Source organism: Bufo bufo, chromosome 10 (genome assembly GCF_905171765.1).
Source record: "Bufo bufo chromosome 10, aBufBuf1.1, whole genome shotgun sequence".
NCBI lineage: Eukaryota > Metazoa > Chordata > Amphibia > Anura > Bufonidae > Bufo > Bufo bufo.
The window spans coordinates 5,963,193-5,985,689 of NC_053398.1; the positions used below are offsets into that span (position 1 = coordinate 5,963,193).

The window sequence follows — 22,497 nt, forward strand, 5'->3', positions numbered from 1 at the left end:
GAGCACGCGCTGGAACTCCACGTTCCACATGTTGGACAGGCTTTGTGAGGGCAGTAGTGGAATACCAGCTGCAACATGGTCGTCGCCTTTCCAGTCAGCTTCCACTCTTCACAAGCGAGGAGTGGGCATGGACGTCTGACCTCTGTGAGGTTTAAAGAAACTTTGAGGAATCAACACAGATGGTGAGCGCCGATAACGCCATTATCAGAGTCACCATCCCACTGCTGTGTCTACTCAGACGCTCGCTGATCACAATGAAGGCGGACGATTTGCATGTGGAAGAGGTGGAAATGGCGGAAGACAGTACACAGGGTGATAGCCTGACCACCCTCCGTCCGTCTTCTCAGCGCGAATTGGATGATGATGAGGAGGAGGAGGAGGAGGAGACGGTTGCCTCCGCTACAGAGGGTAGTACCCATGGAAGATTAATTCCATCTGTTCAGCGTGGATGGGCTGAAGAGGATGAGGAGATTGAGAGTCATCCTCCTGATGAGGACAGCAAAGTCTTGTCTGTTGGGACTCTGGCACAAATGGCTGACTTTATGTTAAGCTGCCTTTCCCGTGACCCACGCGTTTTACGCATTTTGGACAACACTGATTACTGGTTGTTCACCCTTCTCGACCCCCGCTACTAAGAGAACTTCTCATCTCTCATTCCTCTGGTGGAGAGGACGAGCAAAATGGTGCAATACCAGAAGGTCCTTGTGGAAAACTTGCTCCAAAAAAGTCCAGCTCACAACGCTGGCGGAAGAGTACGTAGTTCCTTGGGCAACCGAGGAGGGGAGACAATGGGAACACACAGCAGTTCCAACAGAGGCAGAGCAACACTCTCCAAGGCCTGGGACAGTTTCATGACACCCCGCCAGCACCCTCACCCTGATGCGCGGCCTAGTGTCACAAGGAGGGAAACGTTTTGGAAGATGGTGAAGGAGTACGTGGCAGACCGTGTCAGCGTCCTCAATGATCCCTCAGTGCCTTACAACTACTGGATGTCCAAGCTGGACACGTGGCAGGAACTGGCGCTCTACGCCTTGGAGGTGCTGCCCTGCCGCCAGCGTTTTGTCAGAGCGGGTATTTAGTGCTGCTGGGGGCATCATAACTGATAAGTGTATCCGACTGTCAACTGAAAATGCTGACAGGTTGACTCTTATCAAAATGAACAAGGCCTGTGTGACGGACTGAACAATCACTGGGGCTGCTGGAGAGGCCTGAGGGCTAGCCTCCTTCCTATGGACCCAGAACTATAGAGACCCCCCCCCCCCCCCGGCTCATTATTCTATTGTCTGCCTGTGAGTGATTACCTTGTCCCATTGTGTTGGTTAATTGTATCACAGGTGGGTGTTGTCTGCCTGTACCTGCGTGTGATTGGTTTATGTAACAAACTGTCTCAGTCTCCACAAGGTCCCCATGGGAATGTCCCTTACTGGAAGACCTGCATAAAAGGCTGACCTGTAGCCCCATTAAAGTCTCCTGTTCTACCCTTCATGAAGTCTGGGCTCATGTTTGAGGGATTGGAGAACGACACTCTGGGGATTGCTATAATCATTATACTCTCCACAGTATAATCCCTAGCTCTTGTAAGAGCTGTTCCTGTTCTTATTCCTGCATCGCTCTCTGAAAGAAGAGAGGGTCACCCACTGGAACCTGGAAACCTTGACGTAGGTCCAGGGTGGATACAAGACGATGAGATTCCAACCAAGTTGCGGCAGTTCGTGGGGTCGGCAGTGCTTACGGTATCGAGCGGAGTGCTTGGAGCCCTCGGGAAGCACTAGGACCATCTTTTAACGGAGGTGCCCAGTCGGTGTGCTAGGAGATCCGTTACAGCCTGGATTGCCCCTGACTTCTCTACTCCACCAGAGGAAAGCATCTGCCACATAGCTGCGGCACCTGGCACTGTGCTGCCTCCACTACTTACGATCATACAGTCCACCACTAGGGGGCGCTTAGAAGCAAGCAGCTCTCCATGGGTTCAGTGCTAGTTGTTTATTATGAGCACCCCCTAGTGGTGGCTGCCAGCAGCCAGAATTACCTCTGTGACTGAGGGATCTTGTGCTCGGGCCCCTATGGACGATTCTGCACAGTTTTCATTTTATACATTAATTCAAAATCAAGAACATATGGAGGAATCCTCAGAACATTCAGTGGCCCTATGATTCCAATGCTCAGGGGCCCAGGCCATCCTCAGGGTCAGGAGTGACTGCTGACTGCTGCTGACATGGGCCCAAAATGTTACAGGAGGAGCAATGTGAGATGTGCGAAAATGAGTGGCGCTCACCATGTGCATGCTGTGCCTGGTTGAGGTGCAGATACGTGCCGGTGGTAGGGCAGATAAGTGCCTGTGGTAGGGCAGATAAGTGCCGGTGGAAGGGCAGATACGTGCCGGTGATAGGGCAGATACGTGCCGGTGGAAGGGCAGATATGTGCTGGGTGAATGGGAAGATACCTGCTGGGTGGAGGGGCAGATACGTGCCGGTGGTAGGGCAGATACGTGCCGATGGAAGGGCAGATACGTGCCGGTGGAAGGGCAGATACGTGCTGGGTGAATGGGAAGATACCTGCTGGGTGGAGGGGCAGATACGTGCCGGTGGAAGGGCAGATAAGTGCCGGTGGAAGGGCAGATACGTGCCGGTGGAAGGGCAGATATGTGCTGGGTGAATGGGAAGATACCTGCTGGGTGGAGGGGCAGATAAGTGCCTCTGTTAGGGCAGATACGTGCCGGTGGAAGGGCAGATATGTGCCGGTGGAAGGGCAGATATGTGCTGGGTGAATGGGAAGATACCTGCTGGATGGAGGGGCAGATATGTGCTGGTGAAGGGGCAGATACGTGCTGGATGTGCTGGTGAAGGGGCAGATACATGCTGGGTGAATGGGAAGATACCTGCTGGGTGGAGGGGCAGACACGTGCTGGGTGAATGGGAAGATACTGGCTGGGTGGAGAGGCAGATACGTGCTGGGTGGAGGGGCAGATACGTGCTGGGTGGAGGGGCAGATACGTGCTGGGGCAGATCTGTTCATGCGGACAGGTGCACACATAGTCATGCAGCTGTTTGGGGGCATGCAGGGAGCGTCATGCATCTGACCTTTCTGCTTTCCTTTTTTCTCTTTCCTGGCGCTGCCTGACGGGCAGCTAGCGGCATTGGCCGCCTTGTTCTTTTTAGTAGATTTTGGAGGTTGAGCCTCGGCCGCCACTTGCGTGTCCTCCTGCTCGGCCTCCTGCACTGCTCGGGGGATACAGCGAGGAAACAGAGAGAAATCACGTTACTCCAGTCACTGAGGACCATGCACAGCCCGTATTCTGCCTGCAGGGGGCCCCCTACTACACACCAGGGAAGACATTGCTTATCTGGCAATTCCCTCACATTGATGCAATCAATCACTGTAGCAGCAGGAAATCTCCTGAGGACATGACATTCCCGGATCCCAGAACCCAAGCTCCCGTATCCTGATGACAGCACGACGGGAGCGGACCTGCTGCCTTTAACTCTGCCCCATCTGCCTTATTCATGGGCCTTCCAGAACTTCATTCACTGACTGCAGAAACCATCGCGGTCACAAGTGGGGAGCGGAATTTCTGCTGCATGTGAATATACCCTACAAGGGGCAGACTGGATGTGAGGAGGGGTCCTGGGAGTGCTTTCTATGTGACTGGAGTATATAGAGACATCCCCGGTTACACAGAGAGTCAGCTCCTGGGACCAGTGCTCAGGAATCACTCAAATCATCAGAATCAAAATCTATAGACGAACAACTGCTGAGCACGTGCAGATCCCACGCCTCACCTAAATCACAGGGGTCTCCTATGCTCCAGTCACAACCAGAGCTGCAGTCCCAATTCTGCTGGTCTCCTGTCCATCCCTTTGACCTGCAGAGCTATAGCTGGATAACTAGCCTCCGAGCACTTCTCCCTGGAAACCAGCAGAATTGTGGATGCAGCTCTGGTTGTGAGTAGAGTATAAGACATGATACTCAGCCTCGGTGCAGAACTAATGATTTACAAAGTTCTCAGCTTTAGGGCTCGTTCACACAAACGTTTTTTGCTATCAGTATACGGGCCGTTTTTTGAGTTCCGTATACGGTCCGTATACGGAACTATTCATTTTGTTGGTTCCGCAAAAAAAAAAACGGACCACGTACAGAATGTACTCCGTATATCTTCTGTATCCATTCCGTTTTTGTGGAACCATCTATTGAAAGTTTTATGCCCAGCCCAATTTTTTTTATGTAAACAGAAAAACAGATCTATTAAAAACGGCCCGGAAAACACTGAAAAAGCCATCCGGTCGTGTGACCGAGCCCTTATACTGACATTTCTATGATATGTTTGTAGTGAAGCACAGGCAGGAGATGATGGGGGGAGTTGTTGCAGCTAAATATACAAAGATGTTCTTAAAGTTGTTCTTCATCCATTTTAGACCCGGTCAAGGTTCTGCGGACGTCTTGTGCGTCCTCCGGATAACGCCCAGGACCATCGTCTTCCGTAGCTGCTGTACACAGGAGGAGCAGGTTTTATTGCAGCAATTGACAGGTTACTGTTGGACACAATGATGATGGCGATCTGCGCTGGAGATGGCGGTCATTCTGGATTTACTATGCAGTGCAGGAAATAACGGAATCCGCCTTGAAATCCGGATTGTTACAAAGTATCAAGCAGTCGGGACAGTCGCACAGTTGTCCCCGCCCCCTTCTCTCTGATTATTGTGTTAAAGTTGCAGTTATGTTCAGCATAAGATTTGAGGTTTGCAGCAATCCCCCATGGAGACGGCACTGGCGACTAGATTGGGCCCCAACTATTGTGAACAGGGGCCAACATTTGTCGGTGTCCGAAGTAGCATCGCCCTTGTCCTCACCAGGGAGCTTACAGATCCCGATGCAGCGCGGAGTGTAACGGGGACATGCATATGGCGGTAATGGCGGGCAGTCACCTCTCATTGACTTCTCCGTGTTTGAACAGCGCCTCGAGCCTCAGAGCAATCACTCCAGAAATCAGCGAGGAGCCCGCTTCGTGTCCAGGCTAACGCGGCAGAATTAACCTTCGCAATCACTCGCCATTCAATTTTATCTAATTGCAGAAACGTTGACAGCAGCAGAGCGGGATCCCAGAGGAGATGATAGGTGTTATACTTCAAAGAAATGCCTGCACAGAATAATGAATGATTCATGGAAGGTCTGGAGATCTAAGCCCCGGAGGTGTCTCGCCTATCCTGCAGTATACAGGTAACAGGTGATGGCTGCCATAACGCTGCCTGTGAGGACTGTCACACAACTTTCCAAAGGCCCTGAATGGACTCGTCTACTGACTGAGCCATGGGGAGCGCGCCCTTCACCTCCTGTCTTATAGAGCTGCTGGATCCGGTTACAACAGCCAGTGAGACTCTCAGGCTGTTGTAACTCAAAAGGTACAAAGACATGAGAGGGAAGGGGAAGGCACAATCTCATCCTGCTCCCTTCCCTCCCCCCCACACCCCTACCTGCAGGAGCCCCATGTGCCCTCCCCCAGCTGCACCCCTGGTTTTGGCATTCCGTTATTGCACAGAGAACATCAGGATGAACGGAGCAGTGCGTCCCTCTAGGAATTGTGGGAGGACACAGAAAGAAGTAACAATGTTGCAGATATTAGTAAAAGAGTTTCATTGTTGTGGTAAATATTGGAACCAGAACAAATAATGAACTTAAAGGGGCGGCGTCCAGCCTTCTGTATGTAGAGCTTCATCATCACATATTGTAAGGTACTGCCACTTAGACAATTGACTTTCATTAAAATTTTCACCATTTTTTATATCTCTGCTTGCTGTTACTGAATAGGAATATTGCTGTTTACACTCAAATGCTAAATATTGTTCGCTGGACAGCTGCGGATTTGTTACAATTGCCTACAGTCTGAACACTCCAATAACAGATCGTTCTTCTGTTCTGCACTCCAGGTTGATAGCTTATACCCGCACTGACACATTGTAACAAACACTCAGCTATGTGAGCGGAACTAGTTCAGATTTAACAGCTAACCCTTGACCTTTCCTTCTCTCAGGGAACGACTCAAGCAAATGACTTATGATCTTCAGTGAGATTTTAAAGAGTGCGACCTCCGCAGAGAGAACTCCGCATCACTGTATCTAATGTGCTGAAGGTGGGAAGACACAATTGTGAACCCCGAATATCATGACAACAATGTAGCAAATCAGCGAAGTGAAGAAACCTCCATAACCGCGACATGACGCAAAGTGATTTGAGAGAGATGATTGGTCAGAGATGACTCCGCCTCTTTCCAGTTCATGAAAAATTCCATTCAGCCAATACTTTCTTATATCCGGTTCTGGAAAAGTTGGGTGACAACCTATATTTCCACCAATGCAACTCTCACTAGGGTTGTCACCCAGTTTCCCAGACTCCTGCAGGGGCTCTATCGCTGCATAACCAGGACAACATGGCGACCAGGGACGTAGCTATAGGGGGTGCAGAGGTAGCAGAGAAGCCCACCTTCTCCTGAGGCTTTGAAGACCCCTGAATGTCACCCGCCTCATTATACAGTGTGACCCCCTCCACTGCCCCACCTGTATATAACTAGATGAGGAGCGACGTCATAATGGGAGCTGTAATGCTGCAAATAAAGCTTTTCACCCAACTTTCCCAGATTATGCTGATCTTGTCACTTTTGAAAAGTGGGCGGGCAGTGGGCGTGGTTAGCTATGTTAATTAGGAGCATGCTAGATTTATCGACTACAGCTTTTTAGAAAGTCACAAAAAAGCGCAATCGTCCTCCTGTAGGGGCGCAAAAAACTGGAGCAACATCAAACGGAATTTACTGCGCGTGCATTCTGTTTCCGTAGGTCAGCCTGGCCGTTCCACAAAAAATTTAACGTGTCCGTTTATTGTCCTTACGACGGACAATATTATGGGCCAGATGTTCCGTAAAATGTGGAACGAACACGGACGGTATCTGTGTTTTGCGGATCTGCAATTTGCAGGCACCAAAACAGGCAATGGTCGGTGCGCGCGAGCCCTCAAGAAATATGGACTTCAAAAATTCCCCGAATGCCTCCATCAATCTTGTCTCGTTACAAAGTTATGATGCAGAAAGGGAAATTACAATGTTTGACGGATGACGTGCGGTCTAAAATCCGTATTTACCATCCCAGTCTGATGTGTACAAGATGTCTTTAAGTTACTGATTGTTCTACTCAGACACAAAGTAACAAATACCCTGATCAGGGAGATAATGGTGAAAATAAGAGACTGCTGGTTACTGATCCTGTCGGGCACTAATCCTGTTGATGGCTGATGCGGCTGGTTACTGATCCTGATGCATAATGGTCCTTCTGGTTATTAATTCTGCTGAGTACTGATCCTGCTGAGTACTGATCCTGTAAGGTATTGATCCTGGTGAGCATGAATACTGCTGGTTGCTGATCCATTTACTGATCCACTGTGAATTGAATCTGCCAAATACTGATCCTGCTGTATAATGATAATCCTGGTTACGGATCCTGCCAAATTGGGCTGGGCTAGAAGTTTTCAATAGACGATTCCGCAAAAACTGAACGGATACGGAAGACATACGGATGCATTTGCAGCCACGGAACATGATTTGCGGGCAATAATAGGACAGTTGCCGACCCTGCTGGTAATGTCAGGTAGTGATCCTGTAGGGTATTAATCAGGGCACTGATCCTGCTGCATATGCCAATTATTTATCCTGCCAGATACTGATCCAGCCAGTTATTGATCCTGCTGAGCACTGATCCAGCTGATTCCTGGTCCTTGTATTTGTCCTGCTCAGATTCTGAGAGAATGTGGGTGTTTTATATTATGCTGGCTCAGTGGGTACAGAAATTTATGCTGGTGAATATTGTCTGTTGCCTCCTGGTATCAGTCATTTTATGGGAACACAAGGAAAATAATGGATTTTGGCTCAATAAATACATGGGAACGGATAAATCTAAAATCTGGAAATGTCATAAAAATAAAAAAAAAGTAAGTCCTTATCTCTCGACTCAGGTCAGAGCCCCTCAGGATCACAAAGGGACAGGTCCTCCTGCCAAAGTAAAAGGAAACTCCTATAAAAGCAGGACGAAGCCAAACCCCTGAAGAAGGGGGGCAGCCAAACCCTTGAATAAGCGGGGTGAATCCAAACCTCTGAAGAAGGGGGACAAAGCTAAACCCCTGAAGAAGCAGGACAAAGCCAAACCCCTGAATAAGGGGGGGGGGGGGAACCAAACCCTTAAGAAGGGGGGCAAAACCAAATCCCTGAAGAAGGGGGGCAAAGCCAAACCCCTGAAGAATGAGGATGAAGCCAAACCCCTGAAGAAGTGGGATAAAGCCAAACCCCTGAAGAAGGGGGGTAAAGCCAAAGCCTGAAGAAGTGGGGCAAAACCAAACCCCTGTAGAAGCAGAGTGAAGCCAAACCCCCGAAGAAGTGGGGTGAAGCTAAACCCCTGAAGAAGCAGAGCAAAGCGAGACTCCTGAAGAAGCAGGGCAAAGCCAAAACCCTAATGAAGCAGAGTGAAGCCAAACCACTAAAGGATCAGGGAGTAGCCAAACCTCTGAAAAAGCAGGACGAAGCCAAACCTCTCAAGAAGCTGGGCAAAGCCAAACCCATGAAAAAGGTGGGCAAAGCCAAACACCTGAAGAAGCGAGGCGAATCCAAACCCCTGATGAAGCGGGCGAAGTCAGACCCCTGAAGAAGCGGAACAAAGCTAATCCCCTGAAGAAGGTGGTGAAACCCGAACCGTGTGACCAATAACAGACTGATAGTAGAATAAACTGCATGTCTTCTCCGTGGCAGTTACTCCACTACTGGGGGTCTTTCTGTCTTTAAGTCAAAGGATCAACATGAAAGGAAGGAGATGAATTGTGGTTTCAGAGGGAATAGAGATTTACGCTATGCGCCTCTATTACTACTACTTGTAAGCAGAATTCCATGTGTGTCCAGTATCTTGAGCACCAGGACTTCACTGTTGAAGCTCTTTATGAGGTGAAGGTTCCAGGTGAAAGTGATGACGCAGATTGCTGCTCTGGGGGATATGTACACTAACTGGAGCTTGTCCTCTTCATCTGAGGTCCATTCCTGTGGGAAAGATTGTGAGACAAGCAGCGCCGATCCGCTAATTTATAAAAATCACATGATTTACACCCAACGCCCTGCAGAGAAACCCTTACTATAATGTGTAATCAATGGGGACGTGCCCCTGGTGCAACGCGGTGCTCACCGTGATAGATGGTGCTGCTGTTACTGCTGTGATAGGACTCGACCAGCGGAGCTTGTTCCTCGGACTGTTTCATCCTGCGAGTCCGGGTCCGGCCGTCCACGTTAGATTGGACCATGAGAGGCTCCTGACGCTTCTTCTTCTGCTTCTGTTCTAATAGAGCGCGCTGCCGACAACAGGAGAAAGTTATCCGACACGGAGAAATAATATTAATGGATTTATAGCTATATTGTATTTTATAGTTGTCACAGCCCCGCCCCCTGCTGATGACATCACTGATATAATGACATATAATCAGACATGAGATCCACACACCTTATACTACAGGAACATCTATTACTGCTGACAACCTGCCTGTACATCCTGTCTGAGAGGTAGTCACAGCCCCGCCCCCTGCTGATGACATCACTGATATAATGACATATAATCAGACATGAGATCCACACACCTTATACTACAGGAACATCTATTACTGCTGACAACCTGCCTGTATATCCTGTCTGAGAGGTTGTCACAGCCCCGCCCCCTGCTGATGACATCACTGATATTTCCTCTCTGGTTCCATCTTCTGATAACTGTTGTTTCTGGAATAGGCCTCTTTCACACGACCGTTTTTTTTTTCCCGTTTACGGGCCGTTTTTTGCGTTCCGTATATGGAACCATTCATTTCATTGGTTCCGCTAAAAAAAAACGGAATGTACTCCGTATGCATTCCATTTCCGTATTTCAGTTTTTCTGTTCCGTTGAAAGATAGAACATGTCCTATTATTGCATGCAAATCATGTTCCGTGGCTGCAAATGCATCCGTATGTCTTCCATATCTGTTCCGTTTTTGCGGAATCATCTATTGAAAACTTTTAGCCTAGCCCAATTTTTTCTATGTAATTACTGTATACTGTATATGCCATACGGAAAAACTGAACGGAAAAACGGAGCATAAACAGAAACACAACAGAAACAAACAAAAAAAACGGAACAACGGATCTGTGAAAAACGGACTGCAAAGCACAGAAAAAGCCATACGGTCGTGTTGCGGAGGCCATATACCATGTGGTTGGGATTTTCTTGTGTGGATGAGGCGACGGCCCCCATCCAGAATGGTTATTGATCAGTTATTGATGATCGCTCGTCCATACATTATCTGTTCAGTTTTCTACGTCAAACGCGATTCTCACATCAGTTCATGGCTGAACTAACCTGCCTGTCGAGTTTCTGTTGGCGCAGACTACTGCTCTCATCATCCAGAACGCTGGAAATACAAACATAAGTTGCATTTTAGGGTAAATAAAACAGTAACAAAGGAAATAATGTATCAGTCGGCAGCCGGCGACAGTCCAGCGTGTGAAACTACCACTCACATCATGTCCCAGCACTGTGCAGCTTTCATGGCAGGATGTGAGTGGTAGTTTCAGCTCATTGTTTATAATGGGTAGCAGCTCATTATAATATGTATCGTTACATTGTTGCATCAATGTAACAACCATGTGTAGCTGTATAGGGGGGTTGGTTTGTTCCCCCCCTTACTGGCTTCTGTGCTCCCATACTGCTCTCCGACAACAAGGAGACACAAAATTTCTGAATGCAGCTCTGGATGTGACTGGAGCAATAAACTCAAGAGCAGTTTTTACAAATCTATTCAGTCTAATGTGAAGATTTAATTGGTCAGTGATGTTCAAAAGTAAATCCAAACTGCAACCAACGCCCCCTTCCCCAAGCGGCCCCCCACCTCCAGCAGTAGATTTGGGGGTCCCAGGTTTGCAGAACCTTCAAAGGAAGAATTTCCTACAATGTAACGATGGAGGCAATGGGATCGTTATCTCGGTAATGGGTCTGAATAGGACCTGTGCAGCAGTCATTAGGGGGGCCTCCGGCATCAGACACAATACCTCCTGGTAGGCGGTGGGAGATAATTTGGCGCTCAGAGCTCTTATATTCTTCCCCATCTTCCTAATTTAGGTCTTTATTAAATCTATGTGCAGTTTAATTGTGCATTAGAGGAGGCCGGGATGATATGGCGGTGTTCTGTGATACATCGCGTGTCCGCCCTGACGACAGTGAGAGAAAACAGCCGCCATATAGTCACCACCCCTGGTCACCAAGAATAAGCCCGTGAAGAACTACAAGTACCAGCGAGTCTTCCACCCGCCAATCTGCACGTCACACACAACAAGGATAGGCCCTATAGGAACAGTCACTGGATCTGCTGCTGTTGACGGATCTGTCCGTCTCATTGCACCTTTAGTGGTTTGAGAGCATAATGGGGCTGCCCCACAAATCAAAGCACGTAGAGAGGCGGGGCTTAGGATAATTAGCATTAATAGGGGCGTTCCTGAGCAGAACTGTGGAGGGGGATATAATGTGGAGGTTAATATATCGGTAGATGTTCTTGGGAGCAATATGAAATAATGAGATGGGGCCCAACCACTGCACCTACCCTAAAATCTGCAGCATATACGTGTATGACCTATCCCAGCATCCATGGCAGGCCCCGCTGAGTGCGCCACATTATGCTAGGGGCCACATTATGCTAGGGGCCACATTATGCTAGGGGCCCTCTCTCCACAGCGGCATCCATATAAAACAGTCAGAACCTGGAATCGCACCAAGGTTTGGTGAAAGCAAAAAAATCCAAATACTCCACAATCCGTCTGTCAGATTAGGAAGTGTCAGAGATTACCCCTCAATCTGCGTGTGAAGAGGGGGGCACTTACTTTCTAATACTCAGCCATTGTACAATTGTCACCTGCCACCGGAAAAGGGTGAAATGATGTCATTACAACAACACAAACAAATGGATCAAGTCTCCAGTCACATCCAGAGCTGCAGTCATAATTCTGCTGACTCTCAAAGTCAAGTCTACAAGCTCCATCTCCCAGAAGGCCGAGCGATGTATTACGTAGTATGATAGTCGGACTTTTCTGCGTCATCTCAAGTGTCACCTGAACTTCTCCTGAAGTCAAAGCCGAGAAAAGACAAATATAAGAGTGTAGAACAATGTAACCAAAAAGTAACAATGGAAAAAAGTCTAACAATGTCGTAAGATATTGTACATAGTAATGTAAAAAATACATTGGATAAAAACGGACTAAAATGTAACATAAACAAAAATACACAGTATATAAGACATAACCGTGTAATAAAACTATATCTTAAAGTAAAAGAATATCACCACGTAATAGAAATGTATTGAAATATACACCATATATCAATGTAATAAAAAGTTTAATAATGTAGCGCAAAATATTTCAAGGTAATAAATTCTGTATATAATAATGTAAAAAACAAAACAAAATAAAAATGTAATAAAATATTTAGCAATGTAATGAAAAATAAATATCAACGTAGAACAAAAACCTAACAATGTAATGAAAAATATAACAATTTGCTACAAAATATAACAATGCAATAAAAAGAATAACAATGTAACAAGTCAGAATCCTGCTTATTGATGATCCCCCCCCCCCCCCCCCCTTCCCCAGGCTGCACAGTATTTCTCTGGGCCCCAATGCAAAGGCATAACGTCGGGCTCCTGGGCCCCAATGCAAAGTCTCTAACAGGGCCCCCAACTACCATGAGCTATTCATAATATGCTTTCTGCTTCTGCGGCTTTAGGCCCCTCAGATGCCACCATGGGGCGGTGAGGGAGAGCCGACGCTGGTCACCCAGTCGCCCTCCGCCTCACTTTCAGACTTGAGTATGTGATTTCCATGATCACAGCAGCGGCCACGTGCATTTCTAACAATGCGATCTCCAGAATACTAATATCCTGTACAATAATACTCATGTATCTCCTATAGAAGGATCTGCGGGTTCTGCAGGTGCAAACAACTATCACCAGGTTGTCACCCAGCTTTCCCAGAGTCCTGAATGACAGTTCTGCATGGACCGGCCACGATACAGACTCCACTGCCCGACAGTAATGGAACTAGACAGGGGAGGGGTCCATGGCAAAGTGAGGGTCCTCATATTAAAAGAGTGACTTTATGACTAGTGAGGGTCTTCATGATACATGGGGGGCTTTATGACAGGTGAGGGTCTTCATGATACATGGGGGGAGAGGTGAGGGTCTTCATGATACATGGGGGGAAGGTGAGGGTCTTCATGATACATGGGGGGAAGGTGAGGGTCTTCATGATACATGGGGGGAAGGTGAGGGTCTTCATGATACATGGGGGGCTTCTGGTTCAGTACATGTTCAATGACCCTTGCTGTTCACCCAGGAAGGAAGCATTGGACATCACCTGCAGGACTCCGTGACATCACGAGACCCCCATTCATGTCTCTGGGCACAGACCCCCAAGTCTTATAGGGACACAAGGGTCTTCTCTTCCACAGCACCTGCTGCACAAACGCCTTAAAGAGAAAAATCCAAGGAGAAAGTCGGAAACACAAAGCTCCACATTCATTGCTAAAGGTCTGGGAGAGGAAGCGGGAAGTGAAGCAGAGCCACCAAATAGTCGCCGACTAATGAATGAGATCATTGATGCTGAGGAACAAACCTCAGCCCAGAATGAAGAGACATAGAGCGGTCACTCTGCGGAGGTCTGTACTGTAAGAGCGGTCACACTGCGGAGGTCTGTACTGTAAGAGCGGTCACTCTGCGGAGGTCTGCGATGTAAGAGCGGTCACTCTGCGGAGGTCTGTACTGTAAGAGCGGTCACTCTGCGGAGGTCTGTACTGTAAGAGCGGTCACACTGCGGAGGTCTGCGATGTAAGAGCGGTCACACTGCGGAGGTCTGCGATGTAAGAGCGGTCACACTGCGGAGGTCTGTACTGTAAGAGCGGTCACACTGCGGAGGTCTGTACTGTAAGAGCGGTCACACTGCGGAGGTCTGCGATGTAAGAGCGGTCACTCTGCGGAGGTCTGTACTGTAAGAGCGGTCACTCTGCGGAGGTCTGCGATGTAAGAGCGGTCACACTGCGGAGGTCTGTACTGTAAGAGCGGTCACACCGCGGAGGTCTGTACCGTAAGAGCGGTCACTCTGCGGAGGTCTGCGATGTAAGAGCGGTCACACTGCCGAGGTCTCGACTGTAAGAGCGGTCACACTGCGGAGGTCTGTACTGTAAGAGCAGTCACACTGCCGAGGTCTCGACTGTAAGAGCGGTCACACTGCAGAGGTCTGTACTGTAAGAGCGGTCACACTGCGGAGGTCTGTACTGTAAGAGCGCTCACACTGCGGAGGTCTGTACTGTAAGAGCGGTCACACTGCGGAGGTCTGTACTGTAAGAGCGGTCACACTGCAGAGGTCTGTACTGTAAGAGCGGTCACACTGCGGAGGTCTGTACTGTAAGAGCGGTCACACTGCGGAGGTCTGCGATGTAAGAGCGGTCACACTGCGGAGGCTGTACTGTAAGAGCGGTCACACTGCGGAGGTCTGTACTGTAAGAGCGGTCACACTGCAGAGGTCTGTACTGTAAGAGCGGTCACACTGCGGAGGTCTGTACTGTAAGAGCGGTCACACTGCGGAGGTCTGTACTGTAAGAGCGCTCACACTGCGGAGGTCTGTACTGTAAGAGCGGTCACACTGCGGAGGTCTGCGATGTAAGAGCGGTCACACTGCCGAGGTCTGTACTGTAAGAGCGGTCACACTGCGGAGGTCTGTACTGTAAGAGCGGTCACACTGCGGAGGTCTGTGCTGTAAGAGCGGTCACACTGCGGAGGTCTGTACTGTAAGAGCGGTCACACTGCGGAGGTCTGTACTGTAAGAGCGGTCACACTGCCGAGGTCTGTACTGTAAGAGCGGTCACACTGCGGAGGTCTGTACTGTAAGAGCGGTCACACTGCGGAGGTCTGTACTGTAAGAGCGGTCACACTGCGGAGGTCTGTACTGTAAGAGCAGTCACACTGCGGAGGTCTGTACCGTAAGAGCGGTCACACTGCGGAGGTCTGTACTGTAAGAGCGGTCACACTGCGGAGGTCTGTGCTGTAAGAGCGGCCACACTGCGGAGGTCTGTACTGTAGGAGCGCTCACACTGCGGAGGTCTGTACTGTAGGAGCGCTCACACTGCGGAGGTCTGTACTGTAAGAGCGCTCACACTGCAGAGGTCTGTGCTGTAAGAGCGGTCACACTGTGGAGGTCTGTACTGTAAGAGCGGTCACACTGCGGAGGTCTGTACTGTAAGAGCGGTCACACTGCGGAGGTCTGTACTGTAAGAGCGGTCACACTGCCGAGGTCTGTACCGTAAGAGCGGTCACACTGCCGAGGTCTGTACCGTAAGAGCGGTCACACTGCCGAGGTCTGTACTGTAAGAGCGGTCACACTGCGGAGGTCTGTACTGTAAGAGCGGTCACACTGCGGAGGTCTGTACTGTAAGAGCGGTCACACTGCGGAGGTCTGTACTGTAAGAGCGGTCACACTGCGGAGGTCTGTACTGTAAGAGCGGTCACACTGCCGAGGTCTGTACTGTAAGAGCGGTCACACTGCGGAGGTCTGTGCTGTAAGAGCGCTCACACTGCGGAGGTCTGTACTGTAAGAGCGGTCACACTGCGGAGGTCTGTACTGTAAGAGCGGTCACACTGCGGAGGTCTGTACTGTAAGAGCGCTCACACTGCGGAGGTCAGTACTGTAAGAGCGCTCACACTGCGGAGGTCTGTACTGTAAGAGCGGTCACACTGCGGAGGTCTCTACTGTAAGAGCGCTCACACTGCGGAGGTCTGTACTGTAAGAGCGGTCACACTGCGGAGGTCTGTACTGTAAGAGCGGTCACACTGCGGAGGTCTCTACTGTAAGAGCGGTCACACTGCGGAGGTCTGTACTGTAAGAGCAGTCACACTGCAGAGGTCTGTACTGTAAGAGCGGTCACACTGCGGAGGTCTCTACTGTAAGAGCGGTCACACTGCGGAGGTCTGTACTGTAAGAGCGGTCACACTGCGGAGGTCTCTACTGTAAGAGCGGTCACACTGCGGAGGTCTGTACTGTAAGAGCGGTCACACTGCGGAGGTCTGTACTGTAAGAGCGGTCACACTGCGGAGGTCTGTACTGTAAGAGCGGTCACACTGCGGAGGTCTGTACTGTAAGAGCGGTCACACTGCAGAGGTCTGTACTGTAAGAGCGGTCACACTGCGGAGGTCTGTGCTGTAAGAGCGGTCACACTGCGGAGGTCTGTACTGTAAGAGCGGTCACACTGCGGAGGTCTGTGCTGTAAGAGCGGTCACACTGCGGAGGTCTGCGATGTAAGAGCGGTCACACTGCGGAGGTCTGTACTGTAAGAGCGGTCACACCGCGGAGGTCTGTACCGTAAGAGCGCTCACACCGCCGAGGTCTGTACTGTAAGAGCGGTCACACTGCGGAGGTCTGCACTGTAAGAGCGGTCACACTGCGGAGGTCTGTACTGTAAGAGCGCTCACACTGCGGAGGTCTGTACTGTAAGAGCGGTCACACTGCGGAGGTCTGTACTGTAAGAGCGGTCACACTGCGGAGGTCTGTACTGTAAGAGCGGTCACACTGCGGAGGTCTGTACTGTAAGAGCGGTCACACTGCGGAGGTCTGTACTGTAAGAGCGGTCACACTGCAGAGGTCTGTGCTGTAAGAGCGGTCACACCGCGGAGGTCTGTACCGTAAGAGCGCTCACACCGCCGAGGTCTGTACTGTAAGAGCGGTCACACTGCGGAGGTCTGCACTGTAAGAGCGGTCACACTGCGGAGGTCTGTACTGTAAGAGCGCTCACACTGCGGAGGTCTGTACTGTAAGAGCGGTCACACTGCCGAGGTCTCGACTGTAAGAGCGGTCACACTGCGGAGGTCTGTACTGTAAGAGCGGTCACACTGCGGAGGTCTGTACTGTAAGAGCGGTCACACTGCGGAGGTCTGTACTGTAAGAGCGGTCACACTGCGGAGGTCTGTACTGTAAGAGCGGTCACACTGCAGAGGTCTGTGCTGTAAGAGCGGTCACACTGTGGAGGTCTGTACTGTAAGAGCGGTCACACTGCGGAGGTCTGTACTGTAAGAGCGGTCACACTGCGGAGGTCTGTACTGTAAGAGCGGTCACACTGCCGAGGTCTGTACCGTAAGAGCGGTCACACTGCCGAGGTCTGTACCGTAAGAGCGGTCACACTGCCGAGGTCTGTACTGTAAGAGCGGTCACACTGCGGAGGTCTGTACTGTAAGAGCGGTCACACTGCGGAGGTCTCTACTGTAAGAGCGGTCACACTGCGGAGGTCTGTACTGTAAGAGCGGTCACACTGCGGAGGTCTGTACCGTAAGAGCGGTCACAATGCGGAGGTCTGTACTGTAAGAGCGGTCACACTGCGGAGGTCTGTACTGTAAGAGCGGTCACACTGCGGAGGTCTGTACTGTAAGAGCGGTCACACTGCGGAGGTCTGTACTGTAAGAGCGGTCACACTGCGGAGGTCTGTACTGTAAGAGCGGTCACACTGCGGAGGTCTGTACTGTAAGAGCGGTCACACTGCGGAGGTCTGTACTGTAAGAGCGGTCACACTGCGGAGGTCTGTACTGTAAGAGTGGTCACACTGCGGAGGTCTGTACTGTAAGAGCGCTCACATGGTGGAGGTCTGTACTGTAAGAGCGGTCACACTGCGGAGGTCTGTATTGTAAGAGCGGTCACACTGCGGAGGTCTGTACTGTAAGAGCGGTCACACTGCGGAGGTCTGCGATGTAAGAGCGGTCACACTGCGGAGGTCTGTACTGTAAGAGCGGTCACACCGCGGAGGTCTGTACCGTAAGAGCGCTCACACCGCCGAGGTCTGTACTGTAAGAGCGGTCACACTGCGGAGGTCTGTACTGTAAGAGCGGTCACACTGCAGAGGTCTGTACTGTAAGAGTGGTCACACTGCGGAGGTCTGTACTGTAAGAGCGGTCACACTGCGGAGGTCTGTACTGTAAGAGCGGTCACACTGCGGAGGTCTGTACTGTAAGAGCGGTCACACTGCGGAGGTCTGTACTGTAAGAGCAGTCACACTGCGGAGGTCTGTACTGTAAGAGCGGTCACACTGCGGAGGTCTGTACTGTAAGAGCGGTCACACTGCGGAGGTCTGTACTGTAAGAGCGGTCACACTGCGGAGGTCTGTACTGTAAGAGTGGTCACACTGCGGAGGTCTGTACTGTAAGAGCGCTCACATGGTGGAGGTCTGTACTGTAAGAGCGGTCACACTGCGGAGGTCTGTATTGTAAGAGCGGTCACACTGCGGAGGTCTGTACTGTAAGAGCGGTCACACTGCGGAGGTCTGCGATGTAAGAGCGGTCACACTGCGGAGGTCTGTACTGTAAGAGCGGTCACACCGCGGAGGTCTGTACCGTAAGAGCGCTCACACCGCCGAGGTCTGTACTGTAAGAGCGGTCACACTGCGGAGGTCTGTACTGTAAGAGCGCTCACACTGCGGAGGTCTGTACTGTAAGAGCGGTCACACTGCAGAGGTCTGTACTGTAAGAGCGGTCACACTGCAGAGGTCTGTACTGTAAGAGTGGTCACACTGCGGAGGTCTGTACTGTAAGAGCGGTCACACTGCGGAGGTCTGTACTGTAAGAGCGGTCACACTGCGGAGGTCTGTACTGTAAGAGCAGTCACACTGCGGAGGTCTGCACTGTAAGAGCAGTCACACTGCGGAGGTCTGTACTGTAAGAGCGGTCACACTGCCGAGGTCTGTACTGTAAGAGTGCTCACACTGCGGAGGTCTGTACTGTAAGAGCGCTCACACTGCGGAGGTCTGTACTGTAAGAGCGGTCACACTGCGGAGGTCTGTACTGTAAGAGCGGTCACACTGCCGAGGTCTCGACTGTAAGAGCGGTCACACTGCCGAGGTCTCGACTGTAAGAGCGGTCACACTGCGGAGGTCTGTACTGTAAGAGCGCTCACACTGCGGAGGTCTGTACTGTAAGAGCGCTCACACTGCGGAGGTCTGTACTGTAAGAGCGGTCACACTGCGGAGGTCTGTACTGTAAGAGCGCTCACACTGCGGAGGTCTGTACTGTAAGAGCGCTCACACTGCGGAGGTCTGTACTGTAAGAGCGGTCACACTGCGGAGGTCTGTACTGTAAGAGCGCTCACACTGCGGAGGTATGTACCGTAAGAGCGCTCACACTGCGGAGGTCTCTATTGTAAGAGTGGTCACACTGCGGAGGTCTGTACTGTAAGAGCGCTCACACTGCAGAGGTCTGTACTGTAAGAGCGGTCACACTGCGGAGGTCTGTACTGTAAGAGCGGTCACACTGCGGAGGTCTGTACTGTAAGAGCGGTCACACTGCGGAGGTCTGTACTGTAAGAGCGGTCACACTGCCGAGGTCTGTACTGTAAGAGCGGTCACACTGCCGAGGTCTGTACCGTAAGAGCGGCCACATGGTGGAGGTCTGTACTGTAAGAGCGGTCACACTGCGGAGGTCTGTACTGTAAGAGCGGTCACACTGCGGAGGTCTGTACTGTAAGAGCGGTCACACTGCGGAGGTCTCTACTGTAAGAGCGGTCACACTGCGGAGGTCTGTATTTGCCACCCCTTGTGTGTTTACTATTTGTAGGCGCCGATCCATTTGTGATGCTATTTTAGAAGGGGAGGATATAAGACACAGATGGAGCGCAGTGCAGTGCAGCACACAGTGCGGGTAATGAGCGCTGCAGGAGCCGCTCACGACTTTCCTATATGGAGAAACTTCTATTGTGAAAAACAGAATAAAAGACGCCTGATTCCCACACAACACGTCAGCAGCGCCGGCAACCAGACCTGCCAGATGTGTCTATAGCAGGATCGCACCTGTCCTGACCCCCGGAATGTGACCCGAGCAAGATTCTGGAAGACAGGGAATGCTGGGAAGCTTCACCAGCAGAATAGTGAGTGCAGCTCTGGAGTATAATACAGGATGTAACTCAGGATCAGTACAGGATAAGTAATGTATGTACACAGTGACTGCACCAGCAGAATAGTGAGTGCAGCTCTGGAGTATAATACAGGATGTAACTCAGGATCAGTACAGGATAAGTAATGTATGTACACAGTGACTCCACCAGCAGAATAGTGAGTGCAGCTCTGGAGAATAATACAGGATCTAACTCAGGATCAGTACAGGATAAGTAATGTATGTACACAGTGACTGCACCAGCAGAATAGTGAGTGCAGCTCTGGAGTATAATACAGGATGTAACTCAGGATCAGTACAGGATAAGTAATGTATGTACACAGTGACTGCACCAGCAGAATAGTGAGTGCAGCTCTGCAGTATAATACAGGATGTAACTCAGGATCAGTACAGGATAAGTAATGTATGTACACAGTGATTGCACCAGCAGAATAGTGAGTGCAGCTCTGGAGAATAATACAGGATCTAACTCAGGATCAGTACAGGATAAGTAATGTATGTACACAGTGACTGCACCAGCAGAATAGTGAGTGCAGCTCTGGAGTATAATACAGGATGTAACTCAGGATCAGTACAGGATAAGTAATGTATGTACACAGTGACTGCACCAGCAGAATAGTGAGTGCAGCTCTGGAGTATAATACAGGATGTAACTCAGGATCAGTGCAGGATAAGTAATGTATGTACACAGTGACTGCACCAGCAGAATAGTGAGTGCAGCTCTGGAGGATAATACAGGATGTAACTCAGGATCAGTACAGGATAAGTAATGTATGTACACAGTGACTGCACCAGCAGAATAGTGAGTGCAGCTCTGCAGTATAATACAGGATGTAACTCAGGATCAGTGCAGGATAAGTAATGTATGTACACAGTGACTGCACCAGCAGAATAGTGAGTGCAGCTCTGGAGTATAATACAGGATGTAACTCAGGATCAGTGCAGGATAAGTAATGTATGTACACAGTAAATCCCAGACTCCAGAATAGCAAATCGGTCAAATGGAAAATTGGAAATAGTACTGTGCAGGGTCCATATACAGAATAAGAGCAGATACTGAGGATTACACCCAGTATACAGGACAGGAGAAGTGGTACTGTGCAGTGTACGTATATACATAATAATAGTATATGATGAAAGGTATATTGTGCATATAGTATATTACATGATGGGAGTTATATTCTGCATACAGAAGTAGTTCTGTCCATAAAAAAGTTACAAAAAAATCCAGCCTCCAATAAAACGTGTTGCATTCTTTATTCTTGAAAAGTCAAAATATGATCCTTACTCGTGACATAAGCCATGTGATACTTAAAAACGTATTTAGCCAATCACCCCCATCAATTGATGGCACCTGCCAGGAGGAGACATACATAAAACATGGCAAAAAGACAAAAAAAGAGAAAGGAAACCAAAAAACAAGTAACATCACATTAAATGTATCGCAGAATAAGTACCGCTGCCCGGCCGGAACATGGATAAAGACTCCCGGCTGAGCAGCTTCCTCCTCGGGGCCGTGACTCGCTCGACTCCCTGAACTACAAGGAGGAAATATCGCCTCTATGTATATGAGCAAAATGTGAAGTCGGCGCCGAGACATTTCTCGTTTGGCTATAACGAATATCGGATCCGTGTTTCCTGATACTTCAGTTGATGGGTGGGGTTGGCTATATAAGATTTTTAGTATTACGTGGCTTATGTCATGAGTAAGGGTCGCATTCTGGTATCCGAAACGCGTAGACTATAACGCTGTCCTGATAAAGAATACAACGCTTTTTATTGGAGGCTGGACTTTTTCTTTTCTTTTTTTGGACTCTAATCTTGCCTGATCCGAGTTTATGGTCCGTGCCTCCATTTAGCGGGACACAGGTGAGCGCGCAGAACGATAGTATGATGGGAGTTATATCCTGCATATAGTATAGTACATGATGGGAGTTATATCCTGCATATAGTATAGTACATGATGGGAGTTATATCCTGCATATAGTATAGTACATGATGGGAGTTATATCCTGCATATAGTATAGTACACGATGGGAGTTATATCCTGCATATAGTATAGTACATGATGGGAGTTATATCCTGCATATAGTATAGTACACGATGGGAGTTATATCCTGCATATAGTATAGTACATGATGGGAGTTATATCCTGCATATAGTATAGTACACGATGGGAGTTATATCCTGCATATAGTATAGTACATGATGGGAGTTATATCCTGCATATAGTATAGTACACGATGGGAGTTATATCCTGCATATAGTATAGTACACGATGAGAGTTATATCCTGCATATAGTATAGTACACGATGAGAGTTATATCCTGCATATAGTATAGTCAGGGGTGTAGCTGAAGGCTCGTGGGCCCTGGTGCCCCCCCCCCCAATTCTTAACCTAACCCCTTCCCTCCAGCCGGTGTCTTCTTATGTGGCACAAGGGTCTTTGGGCCCGGTAACGACTGCTACCTCTGCCCCGCTATAGCTACGCCC

The 22,497-nt window shown here is 49.6% G+C and overlaps 1 protein-coding gene across 4 annotated transcripts in view; it reads right to left on the minus strand.

The window, feature by feature from the left end:
* TUB (TUB bipartite transcription factor) overlaps positions 1-22,497 on the minus strand; it is a 64,621-nt gene that overhangs the window by 13,488 nt on the left and 28,636 nt on the right. For 3 of the 4 annotated variants that reach the window (XM_040409640.1, XM_040409641.1, XM_040409642.1), the window contains exons 2-4: positions 10,398-10,449; positions 9,204-9,366; positions 3,081-3,218 (exon numbers count right to left, since the gene is read on the minus strand). In XM_040409640.1, the coding sequence (XP_040265574.1) occupies positions 3,081-3,218; positions 9,204-9,366; positions 10,398-10,449 (353 nt within the window). The remainder of the gene's footprint in view (positions 1-3,080; positions 3,219-9,203; positions 9,367-10,397; positions 10,450-22,497) is intronic. The other variant, XM_040409643.1, reaches the window with a different exon arrangement.